This window comes from Salmo salar, chromosome 09 (genome assembly GCF_965601325.2).
Source record: "Salmo salar chromosome 09, fSalSal1, whole genome shotgun sequence".
NCBI lineage: Eukaryota > Metazoa > Chordata > Actinopteri > Salmoniformes > Salmonidae > Salmo > Salmo salar.
Genome location: NC_138299.1, coordinates 82,887,401 through 82,902,598, shown reverse-complemented (window position 1 = coordinate 82,902,598; position 15,198 = coordinate 82,887,401). Strand labels below are relative to the sequence as shown.

At 44.3% G+C, this 15,198-nt stretch overlaps 1 protein-coding gene across 1 annotated transcript in view; it reads right to left on the bottom strand.

The window, feature by feature from the left end:
• Positions 1–1,325: 1,325 nt before the first annotated feature.
• Positions 1,326–15,198, bottom strand: part of slit3 (slit homolog 3 (Drosophila)) — a 394,481-nt gene continuing 380,608 nt past the window's right edge. The window contains 4 exon segments of the mRNA XM_045724040.2: positions 1,326–3,177; positions 3,370–3,575; positions 4,235–4,523; positions 4,722–4,876. Of these exon segments, the coding sequence (XP_045579996.2) occupies positions 2,936–3,177; positions 3,370–3,575; positions 4,235–4,523; positions 4,722–4,876 (892 nt within the window). The 3' untranslated portion in view covers positions 1,326–2,935.

The window sequence follows — 15,198 nt, the reverse complement described above, 5'->3', positions numbered from 1 at the left end:
TGCTACACCTGCCTTGGTTTTTGGATTTGATCTTCTTACTAGGTTTTCTCTTTCATCACGGTGACTGACCACTATCTAACTGTTTACAGTATCAAAGCCAACATGCTAGAAGTGGGGAGATAAAGCCAGCTAGAAAAAACAGTCTAACGAACACAAACATTTTTGATTATCTCTGACCTTGATCACACACAGTTTAATTATAATTATTCCCCTCCATCACAGATTTACTGATGACGCAACACAATAAGAAGTATCTAATTGCTCTTCCTGTGATTCAGAAATAGAAAGCAGCCTGGCAACCAAAGCTCAATGTTTATCCCAACACAAATTATAATCTGTGGTTAGTGTCAGTGTAGGCTTTTTGGTAGAATAACAGCTGTGGTGGATGGCACCATCTATTGGTCAATAATGATAACACATCACACTGTAAAAACAGTACATTTTTGGATTTAACTAGGCAAGTCAGTTAAGAACAAATTCTTATTTACAATGCCTGCCTACCCCAGCTAACACTGGGCCAATCGTGTACTACTCTATGGTGACTACCAATCACAGCCAGATGTAGCCTGGATTCAAACCAGCGACTGTAGTGACACCTCTTACACTGAAATGCAGTGCCTTAGACCGCTGCGCCACTCGGGAGCCCTTCAGCAGAAGCAGCAACTACACTTGTGTTCTCCAGACCTCTCCTCGACTAGGCTACCCCCAAGCCAGTTACTTTATGTATTCCAGAACTAGCACTGCTGATTCAACTAATGAAATGCTTGATAATTAGGTGACCATTAGAATCAGCTGTGCTAGTTCTGGGATACATCAAAGACATGGACTGGCTGGTGTACTCCAGGAGATGTTTGGGAAGAACTAGACTAAACAGAAACAGATTGAAATGGTGGAAAATATACAAAATAAACAGAAAACAACATATGCCCTTCCTGTGATTTCATGATCTATTAGGTAGTAGAGTTCAAGCTGTGTGAATAGAGTTCAAGCTGTGTGAATAGCCAAAGCTCCCAAATAAGTCCTTAAAGGACTCGCTAGAGGATTATTGTCACTGATGCAGGGGAAAGCCTTGCACCCCGAGGCCCACCATCAATTTCAAATACAGATGATTTCCTCTTAAAGTTGATTCTTTTTGTAAATATTTACAGTTTGATTAAATAGAAATGTAGACACAGGGAAGTTGAAGCCTTTTCTAAACAAGGACATCTTTCCCAGGGACTTTCACAATATTGTACAAACATTAGTCTACTTAGAGCATTTCTACAATGTCCACAGCATGCAGTGTAACCAGTCAGTCCTACAGCACATTAACTCAAACACAGAGACTCGTTTCACGGTAGTTTTAATTTCAACATTCAACATAATTATTCATCACTCACAAGTTCATGTTTTACCAGAAATAAATTCTATGTCTGGAGAACGTAACTTATATTATGGCCAACATAATACTCATTATTATTATGAATACAAGGCATCTCACAACAGATCATTTACATTGTAGAGCCTACACGTTCCATACATACAGAAGCATTCAATGTCATGTTTTGAGGCATGGTGGTATTGGAGTAGTTAGGGTGGAGGACTGGGGGTAAGGGGAGTACTGAACTTGATCACTGACAAACTCTCAATTGAGGTATATTTGGTAACACTTTATTTGAAATGTACTGTACATTACAGCAGTGTCCTGATGTTGTACTATAATCAAATCAAAATGAACAAAGTGTTACTGGATATATTCTGACTGACAGGGGGACGACTGTGATGAGACCTCACATCCTGTGATGACTTCATGGGCTTCATATCAATCCGGTACTAATGGGCTTCATCAATAGTGTTAGTAGTAACGGACGGTTATGATTCGAGTCCAACAAAGACTTCCCAGGCCAGGTGTTATAAAGTCCTTTTCCAACTGAGCAGTGACCACACAGACACATCAGCAACACCTTACCTTGCTGATGATACCTGGACACCAGGACAAACTTCATGAGTTTGTCATAGAAATAGAATCCATAGAAATAGAATACCTTCTATTATTAAAATATGCAGGATTCTACGATCCTATTTCTATGGTGGAACCACCGTATATTGGCAGGGCCTTCCGTCGCCGTATCATAAACAAAGTTCACATTCTGCCTCAGACTCTCTGTGTCTGTCATGCAACCATGTAAGAAACACAGAGAAACACACAGTACAGAATTTCAGGAGAACTTCACTGGCTGACAGGAAACTGTAGAAGCCATCTTGGCCCGTTGTACTGTAGAATCTCTCATATGGAACATCAAACAAATACAAATCAGTAACAATGTAAAAGGTTTTCCTATGGCACAAAGTATAAATCACTGTTTGTAAGCTCTGTGGATAAGAGTTCATATCCTTTAGCGTGAGCTCAGCTAGCTTGGTGGTGGGGAAGGTCCGTTATAAAGCTGGGAAGCAAAGTGGGACAGTTCCTTGTTTGCCTCCTCCATAGCTGAAGGTCAGGAAAAAGACTGCCTTCCTCTTTTTTATGTCTGGGGAGATTGAGCACCATCTTCTCCTTCTCTTCACAGCCTTTTTGTACAATTGCTTCCTCAGCTTCTCGCTCCACATTTAAAGTGTCCAAAGTCTCCCCCATCGTATCAACATGTATTATCACATGCAATAATACACTGGGCAAATAAAAACCATGGGCAAGGTTATACATTTATATAGATTTATACATATAAATTCATATACTTTCAGGAATGTTAATCTGTTTTGTTGTTTTTTCTTTAGGTACAAAATAACTTCATATGACACAATAATATAAAACAGAAAAAAATGATCAAGTCTCTTTAAAAAAAAAAATCCATTAATAAAAATAAGTTCTATGTTTTATTTTACAATATATTTTATTTTTGGTCTCTGGCAGCAGGTCCTTTACTTAGTTTGTGGCTGTTTCCATGGCGATAGCTGGATATTACAATGGGCACTTGGCACAGCCACACTCCAGGGTGATTTCAATCTCCTCAGAGAACGAGCTCCCGTCGGTGCACTTGAAGACCACTTTCCGCCTCCGGGTCTTAGATGGGGCGCAGCAGAGGCCTCCGTCACAGGCGCGGGGACACTCCACCCGGGGGATTTTACTGGTGGAGGTGCACGTGTTCATGGGCTGCTGGCGCTTCAGCAGCTCACGCACCGCCTCTCCCTGGCACGTCACATCTAAAAGAGGTCAATGGGAGAGCTTCACAGTAACTTATTTCACTCTGACATGGACGATTTCAGATTCAATAGCCTATTATTATTATTATGGACCTCTGATAGTCAAGTTTCTGTATGCAGTAGAATGTCCTTACAGAAACAGTTTCTCAATGTTGGAAACCACCTAGGTGTGTGTGTGTCTATTCCTCTCACCTGTGACACAGGCAGGGCCAGTGTAGCCTGGCTGGCAGTGGCAGGAGGACTCCCCACTCCCTGGGACCCTACACTCCCCATGTCTACACTGGTGTCCCCTACAGGCTTGGGGCTCCTCTCTCCTGTCACAGTACTGCCCTGTGTAGCCCTCAGCACACTGACAACTGTAAGATGATGCCTTAGGCACACACAGCCCATGGATACACCTGGAACAAAGAGGTTTACAGTTCATGTGAGGAATGGTAATTGATGTGTGTTTAATAATTCATCCACGTTGAGTACATATTATTCATATTTTATAACATTATTAAACATGAGCAGGTGTAAAAGCATGAGTCCATTTGTATGCTTGCAAATGTACTAATGTGTTGAGGATGAGGTTCATTATGGATTATCAGTTATGATTAAAGGCCTATATTGAGGTGTCTTGGATATGTAACTGTTAGACAGGCCGTACCTGCTGCTCTGACAGGGGCAGTCTGATATGTAGCTGTTAGACAGGCCGTACCTGCTGCTCTGACAGGGGCAGTCTGATATGTAGCTGTTAGACAGGCCGTACCTGCTGCTCTGACAGGGGCAGTCTGATATGTAGCTGTTAGACAGGCCGTACCTGCTGCTCTGACAGGGGCAGTCTGATATGTAGCTGTTAGACAGGCCGTACCTGCTGCTCTGACAGGGGCAGTCTGATATGTAGCTGTTAGACAGGCCGTACCTGCTGCTCTGACAGGGGCAGTCTGATATGTAACTGTTAGACAGGCCGTACCTGCTGCTCTGACAGGGGCAGTCTGATATGTAGCTGTTAGACAGGCCGTACCTGCTGCTCTGACAGGGGCAGTCTGATATGTAGCTGTTAGACAGGCCGTACCTGCTGCTCTGACAGGGGCTGGGGGCGGTCTTCTGATGACAGAGGGATCCGCTGCGGCTGGGTGGGCACTCGCAGGACACACCCGTCTCCCCCCTCTGTCTGCAGGCGCCCTGGGCACACACACTGCAGGAGTGGCAGCCTGGCAGGATGCCTTCCACTCTGCGTGGCGCTGCCCCCAGATCCTGGAGCTCTCCGTTGATCCTTACATTGTGGATGCAGCCGTTGAAGGCCTGGGGGCTGCGGTCGGGACCTGAACGCAGGCCTGATGCCACCACCGCTGAGGGTATGCCTGGAGGGGAGGAGGGGGAGGAGGGGAGGGGGTATTATCATTCTGACATTCTGGTTTGATGACCTGACATTTCATCGGTACATCAGTTTCAATGTGTAAAGAAAATATCTGTAGGTATGCACAGTGCAGATTGTTCTGTGTGTTTTTAAGGAGTAATGGGTCCTTTCAGGTATGTGTACTATATGTGTCTCTGTTTACCTCCTATGTAGAGCTGTGTGCTGTGGTCCACAGAGGGCTGGCGGGGCAGCTTGCCCAGCCTCTTGGGGGATCCCTTGTCCACCACCAGGCTCAGAGAGTGGTTCTGAATCAGTAGCTCCACCGTGTGGAATAGACCATCATTCACAGACTCAACACTGTTAACAGAGAGAGACAGAGAAACACAGATAGAAAGAGAGAAAAAGAGAGAGAGAGAGAGAGAGACAGACAGACAGACATTAGATACATTGTAGTAATACAGAAGTTCTTATAAACTCAGCAAAAAAAGAAAAGTCCCTTTTTCAGGACACTGTTCAAATATATTTCGTAGAAATCCAAATAACTTCACAGATCTTAATTTTAAAGGGTTTAAACACGGTTTACCATACTTCTTCAATGAACCATAAACAACTAATGAACATGCACCTGTGGAACGGTCGTTAAGACACTAACAGCTTACAGACGGTAGGCAATTAAGGTCACAGTTATGAAAACTTAGGACACTAAAGAGGCCTTTCTACTGAAAAACACCAAAAGAAAGATGCCCAGGGTCCCTGCTCATCTGCGTGAATGTGCCTTAGGCATGCTGCAAGGAGGCATGAGGACTGCAGATGTGGCCAGGGCAATAAATTGCAATGTCCGTACTGTGAGACACGCTACAGGGAGACAGGACAAACAGCTGATCATCCTCGCGGTGGCAGACCACGTGTAACATCACCTGCACAGGATCGGTACATCCGAACATCACACCTGCGAGACAGGTACAGGATGGAAACAACAACTGCCATCAGGAATTTACACCAGGAATGAGAGACTGTCCCCAATAGGCTGAGAGAGGCTGGACTGAGGGCTTGTAGGCCTGTTGTAAGGCAGTCCTCACCAGACATCACCGGAAACAACGTCGCCTATGGGCACAAACCCACCGTCGCTGGACCAGACAGGACTGGCAAAAAGTGCTCTTCACTGATGAGTCGCAGTTTTGTCTCACCAGGGGAAATGGTCGGATTCGCGTTTATCGTCAAAAGAATGAGGGTCCGTCATGGTCTGGGGCGGTGTGTCACAGCATCATTGGACTGAGATTGTTGTCATTGCAGGCAATCTCAATGCTGTGCGTTACAGGGAAGACATCCTCCTCCCTCATGTGGTACCCTTCCTGCAGGCTCATCCTGACATGACCCTCCAGCATGACAATGCCACCAGCCATACTACTCGTTCTGTGCTTGATTTCCTGCAAGACAGGAATGTCAGTGTTCTGCCATGGCCAGCGAAGAGCCTGGATCTCAATCCCATTGAGCACGTCTGGGACCTGTGGGATCGGAGGGTGAGGGCAATGGCCATTCCCCCCAGAAATGTCCGGGAACTTTCAGGTGCCTTGGTGGAAGAGTGGGATAACATCTCACAGCAAGAACTGGCAAATCTGGTGCAGTCCATGAGGAGGAGATGCACTGCAGTACTTAATGCAGCTGGTGGCCACAGCGCTGGGACACATGTGATGGCTCCCCACTGGCCCTGTGAACAATAGCAGCACTCTGGAAGTAGCCTCGTTGCGAACCAGACTTCCTTAAAACAGGAAGGCGTGACAACAACATGATTTTGGAGGCATGGCAACGGGAGGCCAGTGTGTGTCCTCCGGATAAAGATTGCCTTCCACACTACTCATGTTTAAACCATTACAGGGCACTCTCTGCCTCATCACACTGAGCACCCAAAACACTCTCCAAACCAGAAAACATCTACTGGAATAGCAAGCAATGATGCTGTTGGCTTCAGGCTGAGTCAGTATATTTTGTCCTGGGGGCACGTGAGTCCGTTTCACAATGATAATAGGCTTGTTGCTGTCTGACTGCTCCAGCTTCCATACTGACTGACTGGTTGACTAGTTTACTGGCTGACTGCTGGGTACAGAACAGGCTGTACTGCCTCTGGGCTCTGGGACTGCCTAATTATTGCTGTTTTGTGTTTGGTCTAAGGGTTGGCACAACAGTAGCCTGGGGTCTGAGGTTGTGACCCTGCTGGATACTGTGGTGGGAGGAGAGTGGATGAGGGGGTAGATGGGGTCAGGCTGACCAGCCCTGAGGCCTCTACTAGAATGGAGGCTATTCAGGCAGCTAGAGTACAGACAGCTAGAGATAGTGGTTTGCCAGGGAGAGAGAGAAAGAGAGAGACACACAGAGAAAGAGTACATTAAATGATAATATATACAGACCACAAATTCCAATTGGCTACGTACCACGTATTCTCCCTGCACACCCTAATTGACAAACAAACAAACCAAAACAAAGGCAAAGTCTTCTCATGCTTTGTTGACTTCAAAAAAGCATTTGACTCAATTTGGCATGAGGGTCTGCTAAACAAATTGATGGAAAGCAGTCTTGGGGGAAAAACATGCAACATTATAAAATCCATGTACACAATCCATGTACACAAAGTGTGCAGTTGAAATTGGCAAAAAACACACATTTCTTTTCAAAGGACCATCAGGTGAGACAGGGATGCAGCTTAAGCCCCAACGAATTGGCGAGGGCACTAGAACAGTCCCGGTCTCAGTCTACTAGAATCTGAAGTCAAATGTCTACTGTTTGCTGATGATATGGTGCTTCTGTCCCCAACCAAGGAGGGCCTACAGCAGCACCTAGATATTCTGCACAGATTCTGTCAGACCTGGGCCCTGACAGTAAATCTCAGTAAGACAAAAATAATGGTGTTCCAAAAAAGGTCCAGTTGCCACGACCACAAATACAAATTATATCTAGACACCGTTGCCCTAGAGCACACAAAAAACTATACATACCTCGGCCTAAACATCAGCACCACAGGTAACTTCCACAAAGCTGTGAACGATCTGAGAGACAAGGCAAGAAGGGCCTTCTATACCCTGAAAAAAGAACATAAAACTTGACATACTAATTAGGATGTGGCTAAAGATGATTGAATCAGTAATAGAACCCATTACCCTTGATGGTCGTGAGGTCTGGGGTCCGCTCACCAACCAAGAATTCACAAAATGGGACAAACACCAAATTGGGACTCCAAATTGAGAATTCTGCAAAAATATCATCAGTGTACAACGTAAAACACCAAGTAATGCATGCAGAGCAGAATTAGACCGATACCCGCTAATTATCAAAATCCAGAAAAGAACCGTTCAATTCTACAACCGCCTAAAAGGAAGCGATTCCCAAACCTTCCACAACAAAGCCATCACCTACAGAGAGATGAACCTGGAGAAGAGTCCCCTAAGCAAGCTGGTCCTGGGGCTCTGCTCACAAACACAAACAGACCTCACAGAGCCCCAGGATAGCAACACAATTAGACCCAACCAAATGATGAGGAAACAAAAATAATTATTTGACACATTGGAAAGAATTTACAAAAAACCTGAGTAAACTAGAATGCTATTTGGCTCTAAACAGAGAGTACACAGTGGCAGAATACCTGACCACTGTGATTGACCCAAAATGAAGGAAAGCTATGACTATGTACAGACTCAGTGAGCATAGCCTTGCTATTGAGAAAGGCCGCTGAAGGCAGACCTGGCTCTCAAGAGAAGACAGGCTGTGTGCACACTGCCCACAAAATGAGGTGGAAACTGAGCTGCATTTCCTAACCTCCTGGAAATGTGTGACCATATTAGAGACTCGCATATCTGTTGGGTGAAATACCAGCGTGCAATCACAGCAACAAGACTTGTGACCTGTTGCCACAAGAAAAGTGCAACCAGTAAAGAACAAACACCATTGTAAATACAACCTATATTTATGTTTATTTATTTTCCCTTTTGTACTTTAACTATTTGCACATCATTACAACACTGCATATACAGTTGAAGTCGGAAGTTTACAGTCACCTTAGCCAAATACATTTAAAAACAGTTTTTCACAATTCCTGACATTTAATCCTAGTAAAAATTCCCTGTCTTAGGTCAGTTAGGATCACCACTTTATTTTAAGAATGTGAAATGTCAGAATAATAGTAGAGAGAATTATTTATTTCAGCACATTCCCAGTGGGTCAGAAGTTCACATACACTCAATTAGTATTTGGTAGCATTGCCTTTAAATTGTTTAACTTGGGTCAAATGTTTCAGGTAGCATTCCACAAGCTTCCCACAATAAGTTGGGTGAATTTTGGCCCATTTCTCCTGACAGAGCTGGTGTAACTGAGTCAGGTTTGTAGGCCTCCTTGCTCGCACACACTTTTTCAGTTCTTTCTACGCATTTTCTGTAGGATTGAGGTCAGGGCTTTGTGATGGCCACTCCAATACCTTTACTTTGTTGTCCTTTAGCCATTTTGCCACAACTTTGGAAGTATGCTTGGGGTCATTGTCAATTTGGAAGACGCATTTGTGACCAAGCTTTAACTTCTTTGATGTCTTGTGGTGTTGCTACAATATATCCACATAATTTTCCTACCTCATGATGCCATCTATTTTGTGAAGTGCACCTGTACCTCCTGCAGCCAAGCACCACCACAACATGATGAAAATTGCTCCCAAGGATGAACCAGACTTGTGGAGGTCTACAATTTTGTTTTTGTTTTCCAAGATGTTTAAAGGCAGAGTCAGCTTAGTGTATGTAAACTTCTGACCCACTGGAATTGTGATACAGTGAATTATAAGTGAAATAATATGTCTGTAAACAATTGTTGGAAAAATTACTTGTGTCGTGCACAAAGTAGATGTCCTAACCGACTTGCCAAAACTATAGTTTGCTAACAAGAAGTTTGTGGAGTGGTTGAAAAACAAGTTTTAATGACTCCAACCTAAGTATGTAAACTTTATCTATTATTATTATCTATTTCACTTGCTTTGGCAATGTAAACATATGCTTCCCATGCCAATAAAGGCCGATAGATAGACAGACAGACAGACAGACAGACAGACAGACAGACAGACAGACAGACAGACAGACAGACAGACAGACAGACAGACAGACAGACAGACAGACAGACAGACAGACAGACAGACAGACAGACAGACAGACAGACAGACAGACAGACAGATTGGGTCTGGGTGGTGAAATTGAATGCAGCTCAAAACTAGCTCTTCTATCCTTACCGCTATTGGGTTGTGGTCTTATCCAAAAACATCATGCCATCAGGCAAGTTTATCAAGGCTCTCCCCTACTGCAGCTCTCCTATTGGCTGATTGTTAAAAACATTTGATTGACAGTTCCTGCAGTGGTTCAATGACTGTATTATTACATTAACAGCCAGTAAAAAAGTAGTGTTCGTTCCATAGCCATGAGAAGTAAGGGACGCTGAAAAATCCTAAAATCATATTAATAAAAACATTTTACAAAAAATGATATATATTTTTTCTTTGCAAATGTAGTGCACTGGGCCTTTACTCATCCTGTATTAGAGCGGTCCGATACAGCTGAACCACACCCCCCGTCCCGTCTGCGAAATAATCGCTGTATCATGTGTGGTTTGCATTATGGGCTTGTAATTTCATTCCAATCTGAAAACAGGCCGTCTGCAACCAACCTGTTTTTTTTTGTTTTTTTTTACATTGGCAAGTCAGTTATGAACAAATTCTTATTTACAATGACGGCCTTCTCCGGCCAAACCCTAACCCGGACGATGCTGGGCCAATTGTGCGCCACCCTATGGGACTCCCAATCACGGCCGGTTGTGATACAGCCTGGAATCAAACCTGGGTCTGTAGTTACACCTCCAGCACTAAGATGCAATGCCTTAGACTGCTGCGCCACTCGGGAGCCCGCTTCTGCTTCCATTTAATACATAAATACCACCATGGAAGTCTGGCTTTATTACACTTCAATGCCATTGTCATCCAGTGTCACTGATTTTGACAGCCGTCATTCGTTACTGGCAATCTGAATGCCCACATGCACATCCTGGCTAAGGGGGAGTAGCAGGGAAAAGGGTTTGGGGAAGAAAATCAACAGAGTTCCCATCTTGCTATGATACCATATGACCACAGAGGGGCAGCAGAGGTCCAGTCTAAAAAGGTGAACCATGTAGCTCAGCCCTCCAACCTTTGCCAATTTTGGGCTTTATCTGTGTTTTGACAAGCTGAAGTTTTCCAGAGGCAATATTTTTCGATGGGGATGTGGTGTCTTTGATGTGTGCCAAGCCTGCGTATTAGCTTAAACCAGCCCATTATGGAATTCAATAAAAGCGACAGAAAGCTGTAGCAGATTTCAGCAGCACCCTGCAGGTCGACTGAGGGAAGTACATTTCCTGTCAGCAGAGAATAAAATACTCCATCTTCCTCTCTGTACCAAACAACATTATAAATAACACAAACTTACTGGTTGCCTTTATCAGAGAAAGATATCTTGAACCAGCTACCCTGTAGACCCTATTTACATTTAAAAATGTAACTACCCAGCGCTATCATTTGCTTACAATGTAGACTGGTTTAAATTGATGTTTTGCAGATAACCAACAAAGTTCCAGATTGCAGCTGGGGGGGGTCTAACAGCAGCTATCTAAACCATCTTAATGGCTGGGGCTAGCTAGGTCTAACAGCAGCTATCTAAACCATCTTAATGGCTGGGGCTAGCTAGGTCTAACAGCAGCTATCTAAACCATCTTAATGCCTGGGGCTAGCTAGGTCTAACAGCAGCTACCTAAACCATCTAAATGGCTGGGGCTAGCTAGGTCTAACAGCAGCTATCTAAACCATCTTAATGCCTGGGGCTAGCTAGGTCTAACAGCAGCTATCTAAACCATCTTAATGCCTGGGGCTAGCTAGGTCTAACAGCAGCTATCTAAACCATCTTAATGCCTGGGGCTAGCTAGGTCTAACAGCAGCTATCTAAACCATCTTAATGCCTGGTGCTAGCTAGGTCTAACAGCAGCTATCTAAACCATCTTAATGCCTGGGGCTAACTTGGTGCAAAAAAACACAACAGTGTTTTCAGCTATGCCCTTGAAAGCAGTTGACTCCAGCTTCCCAGAGACAGGGAGTTAAACATGGTCGAGGCACGCCGGTCTCATGGTCTCCTTTAGGGTTCCTGTTGGTGGTGTATCCACCAGCCAGGTGTCACCCTCCATTCTCCTGACCTCTGTGGAACACTTGCTGCCAATTTATCCACTATATTGGTAATTGGGTTCTATTTGGGACTCAGCCTCTGTCTACAGGAGCTCACTACACAGCTGAGTTACGGTCCGGTCCAGTGACTCCACTGTCTGTGTCTATCTGGGGTCTCTCTCTCTCTCTCTCTCTCTCTCTCTCTCTCTCTCTCTCTCTCTCTCTCTCTCTCTCTCTCTCTCTCTCTCTCTCTCTCTCTCTCTCTCTCAAAATTAAGGGGCTTTATTGGCATGGGAAACATTTACATTGCCAAAGCAAGTGAAATAGATAATAAACAATAACAAATGAACAGTTAACATTACACTCACATGTCATATTATGTCTGTATACAGCGTTGTAATGATGTGAAAATAGTTAAAGTATAAAAGGGAAAATAAATAAATATAGGTTATATTTACAATGGTGTTTGTTCTTCACTGGTTGCCCTTTTGTTGCGGCAATAGGTCACAAATCGTGTTGCTGTGATGGCACACTGTGGTATTTCACCCAATAGATATGGGAGTTTATCAAAATTTGATTTATTTTCAAATTCTTTGTGGGTCTGTGTAATCTGAGGGAAATATGTATCTCTAATATGGTCATACATTTGGCAGGAGGTTAGGAAGTGCAGCTCAGTTTCCACCTCATTTTGTGGGCAGTGTGCACATAGCCTGTTTTCTCTTGAGAGCCAGGTCTGCCTTCAGCGGCCTTTCTCAATAGCAAGGCTATGATCACTGAGTCTGTACATAGTCAAAGATTTCCTTAATTTGGGGTCAGTCACAGTGGTCAGGTATTCTGCCACTGTGTACTCTCTGTTTAGGTCCAAATAGCATTCCAGTTTGCTCTGTTTTTTGGTAAATTCTTTTCAATATGTCAAGTAATTATCTTTTAGTTTTCTCATCATTTGGTTGGGTCTAATTGTGTTGCTGTCCTGGGGCTCTGTGGGGTTTGTTTGTGTTTGTGAACAGAGCCCCAGGACCAGCTTGCTTAGGGGGCTCTTCTCCAGGTTCATCTCTCTGTAGGTGATGGCTTTGTCATGGAAGGTTTGGGAATCGCTTCCTTTTAGGCAGTTGTAGAATTTAACGTCTCTTTTCTGGATTTTGATAATTAGTGGAGATCGGCCTATTTCTGCTCTGCATGCATAATTTGGTGTTTTACCTTGTACACGGGTTATTTTGGCATAATTCTGCATGCAGAGTCTCAATTTGGTATTTGTCCCATTTTGTGAATTCTTGGTTGGTGAGCGGACCCCAGTCCTCACAACCACGAAGGGCAATGGGTTCTATAACTGATTCAAGTATTTGTAGCCAGATCCTAATTGGTATGTCAAATGTTATGTTCCTTTTGTGGCATAGAAGGCCCTTCTTGCTGCCCTCCTGCTGCTGTAGGCCCTCCTTGGTTGGGGACAGAAGCACCAGATCATCAGCAAACAGTAGACATTTGACTTCAGATTCTAGTAGGGTGAGGCCGGGTGCTGCAGACTCTTCTAGTGCCCTCACCAATTCGTTGATATATATGTTGAAGAGGGTGGGGCTTAAGCTGCATCCCTGTCTCAGCCCACGGCCCGTGGAAATAAATGTGTTTTTTGCCAATTTTAACCGCACACTTGTGGTTTGTGTACATGGATTTTATAATGTTTTAAATTTAGCCAATTGGAAATTGTGGTCTGTATATTTGATCATTTCATTGAGGATACCATCAACGCCAGAGGCCTTTTCGGGTTGGAGGGTTTATATGTTGTCCTGTAGTTCATTCAATGTGATTGAAGAATCCAGTGAGTTCTGGTAGTCTTTAATAGTTGATTCTAATATTTGTATTTGATCATATATATGTTTTTGCTGTTTGTTCTTTGTTATAGGGCCAACAAGATTGGAGAAGTGGTTTACCCATACATCGCCATTTTAGATATATAACTCTTCGTGTTGTTGTTTGTTTAGACTTTTCCAATTTTCTATGGATTCTTCAATTACATTGAGCTGATTTCTGACGTGCTGTTCCTTCTTTTTCTGTGGTGTATTTCTACCAGTCTCTCTCTCTCTCTCTCTCTCTCTCTCTCTCTCTCTCTCTACCAGTCTCTCTCTCTCTACCAGTCTCTCTCTCTCTACCATTCTCTCTCTCTCGCTCTCTCTCTCTCTCTCTACCATTCTCTCTCTCTACCAGTCTCTCTCTCTCTCTCTACCAGTCTCTCTCTCTCTACCATTCTCTCTCTCTACCATTCTCTCTCTCTCTACCAGTTACTCTCTCTCTCTCTCTACCAGTCTCTCTCTCTCTACCAGTAGCCCATTTTGTTCACAAGCTGCCTGTCCTCTTCTCTTTTCACCTCTCCTCTGTGACTCAGCTCCACTCAGCTCTAACGTGGCATTCGGCTCACAAAGAGACATCTTGTGCTGACGCTGAGTGGAGCAGAGAAAAGTGATAAAGAGAAGAGAGAGAGACACTTTGACCCCCTCTATAGGCTCTTCTCCATTGCTCTAAATCACAGTGACATGGCAGGTAATGACTGCTTTCTGAAGGGTACCTACCAATACAGATAGTGTAGGCGTGGCAGTGGATGTCTGAATCTAGAAAGAGTGGGAGGGAATTGGGTAACGATTGAAACGCTCTTGTTCAATCTCCTGTGATGTTTCTATGCTCCCCATCAAATCCTCTCTAACCTTCTCTCCTCCTGTAACACTCTCGGTCAATCTTCTGTGATGTTTCTATGCCCCTTCCCCTTTTCCTCTCCTTCCATCTCCTGAATAATGTCAGACGAGTTCCCTTAAACTAATAGAGGGATTACTGTGGCATTTGGTAAAGGGCAGGACATGAACACAGTGAGGACCCAGGCATTCATCTGATAGTAATGAGGCCTCTACCCTGCTACCTCCTCCTCTCCCTCCCTCTCTCTTCTCTCCAGATTAGGTCTGGACAGATGAGTGGTTCACCCCCCACCTTTCCATCACTTGACCAGACCACCCTCATCCACTCTCACTTCTCCTTCCTGTTTTTCTCATCGCTCTCTCCTCTCCCCTCTCACCAGCAGCCCTTCATTCCCACGTGAACTCCTCTCCTTCTCCATCCTCCACCTCTTCTCGTCTTCTCCTAGCTGTGCTCTCTCCTGTCTCCCCTCTCCTGTTTCCTCTCTCCTGTCTACCTTCTCCTGTCTCCTCCCTCTTTTCTGTCTCCTCTCCTATCTCCTCTCTCCCATCTCCTGTCTACATTCTCCTGTCTCCTCTCCATCTCCTGTCTCCTGTCTACATTCTCCTGTCTCCTCTCTGTCTCCTGTCTATATCTATCTCCTGTCTACATTCTCCTGTCTCCTCTCCATCTCCTGTCTCCTGTCTACATTATCCTGTCTCCTCTCTGTCTCCTGTCTATATCTATCTCCTGTCTACATTCTCCTGTCTCCTCTCTCCAGATCCAGATGTTAAAGGTTAATTCCGCCACTTTTCAACCTCCT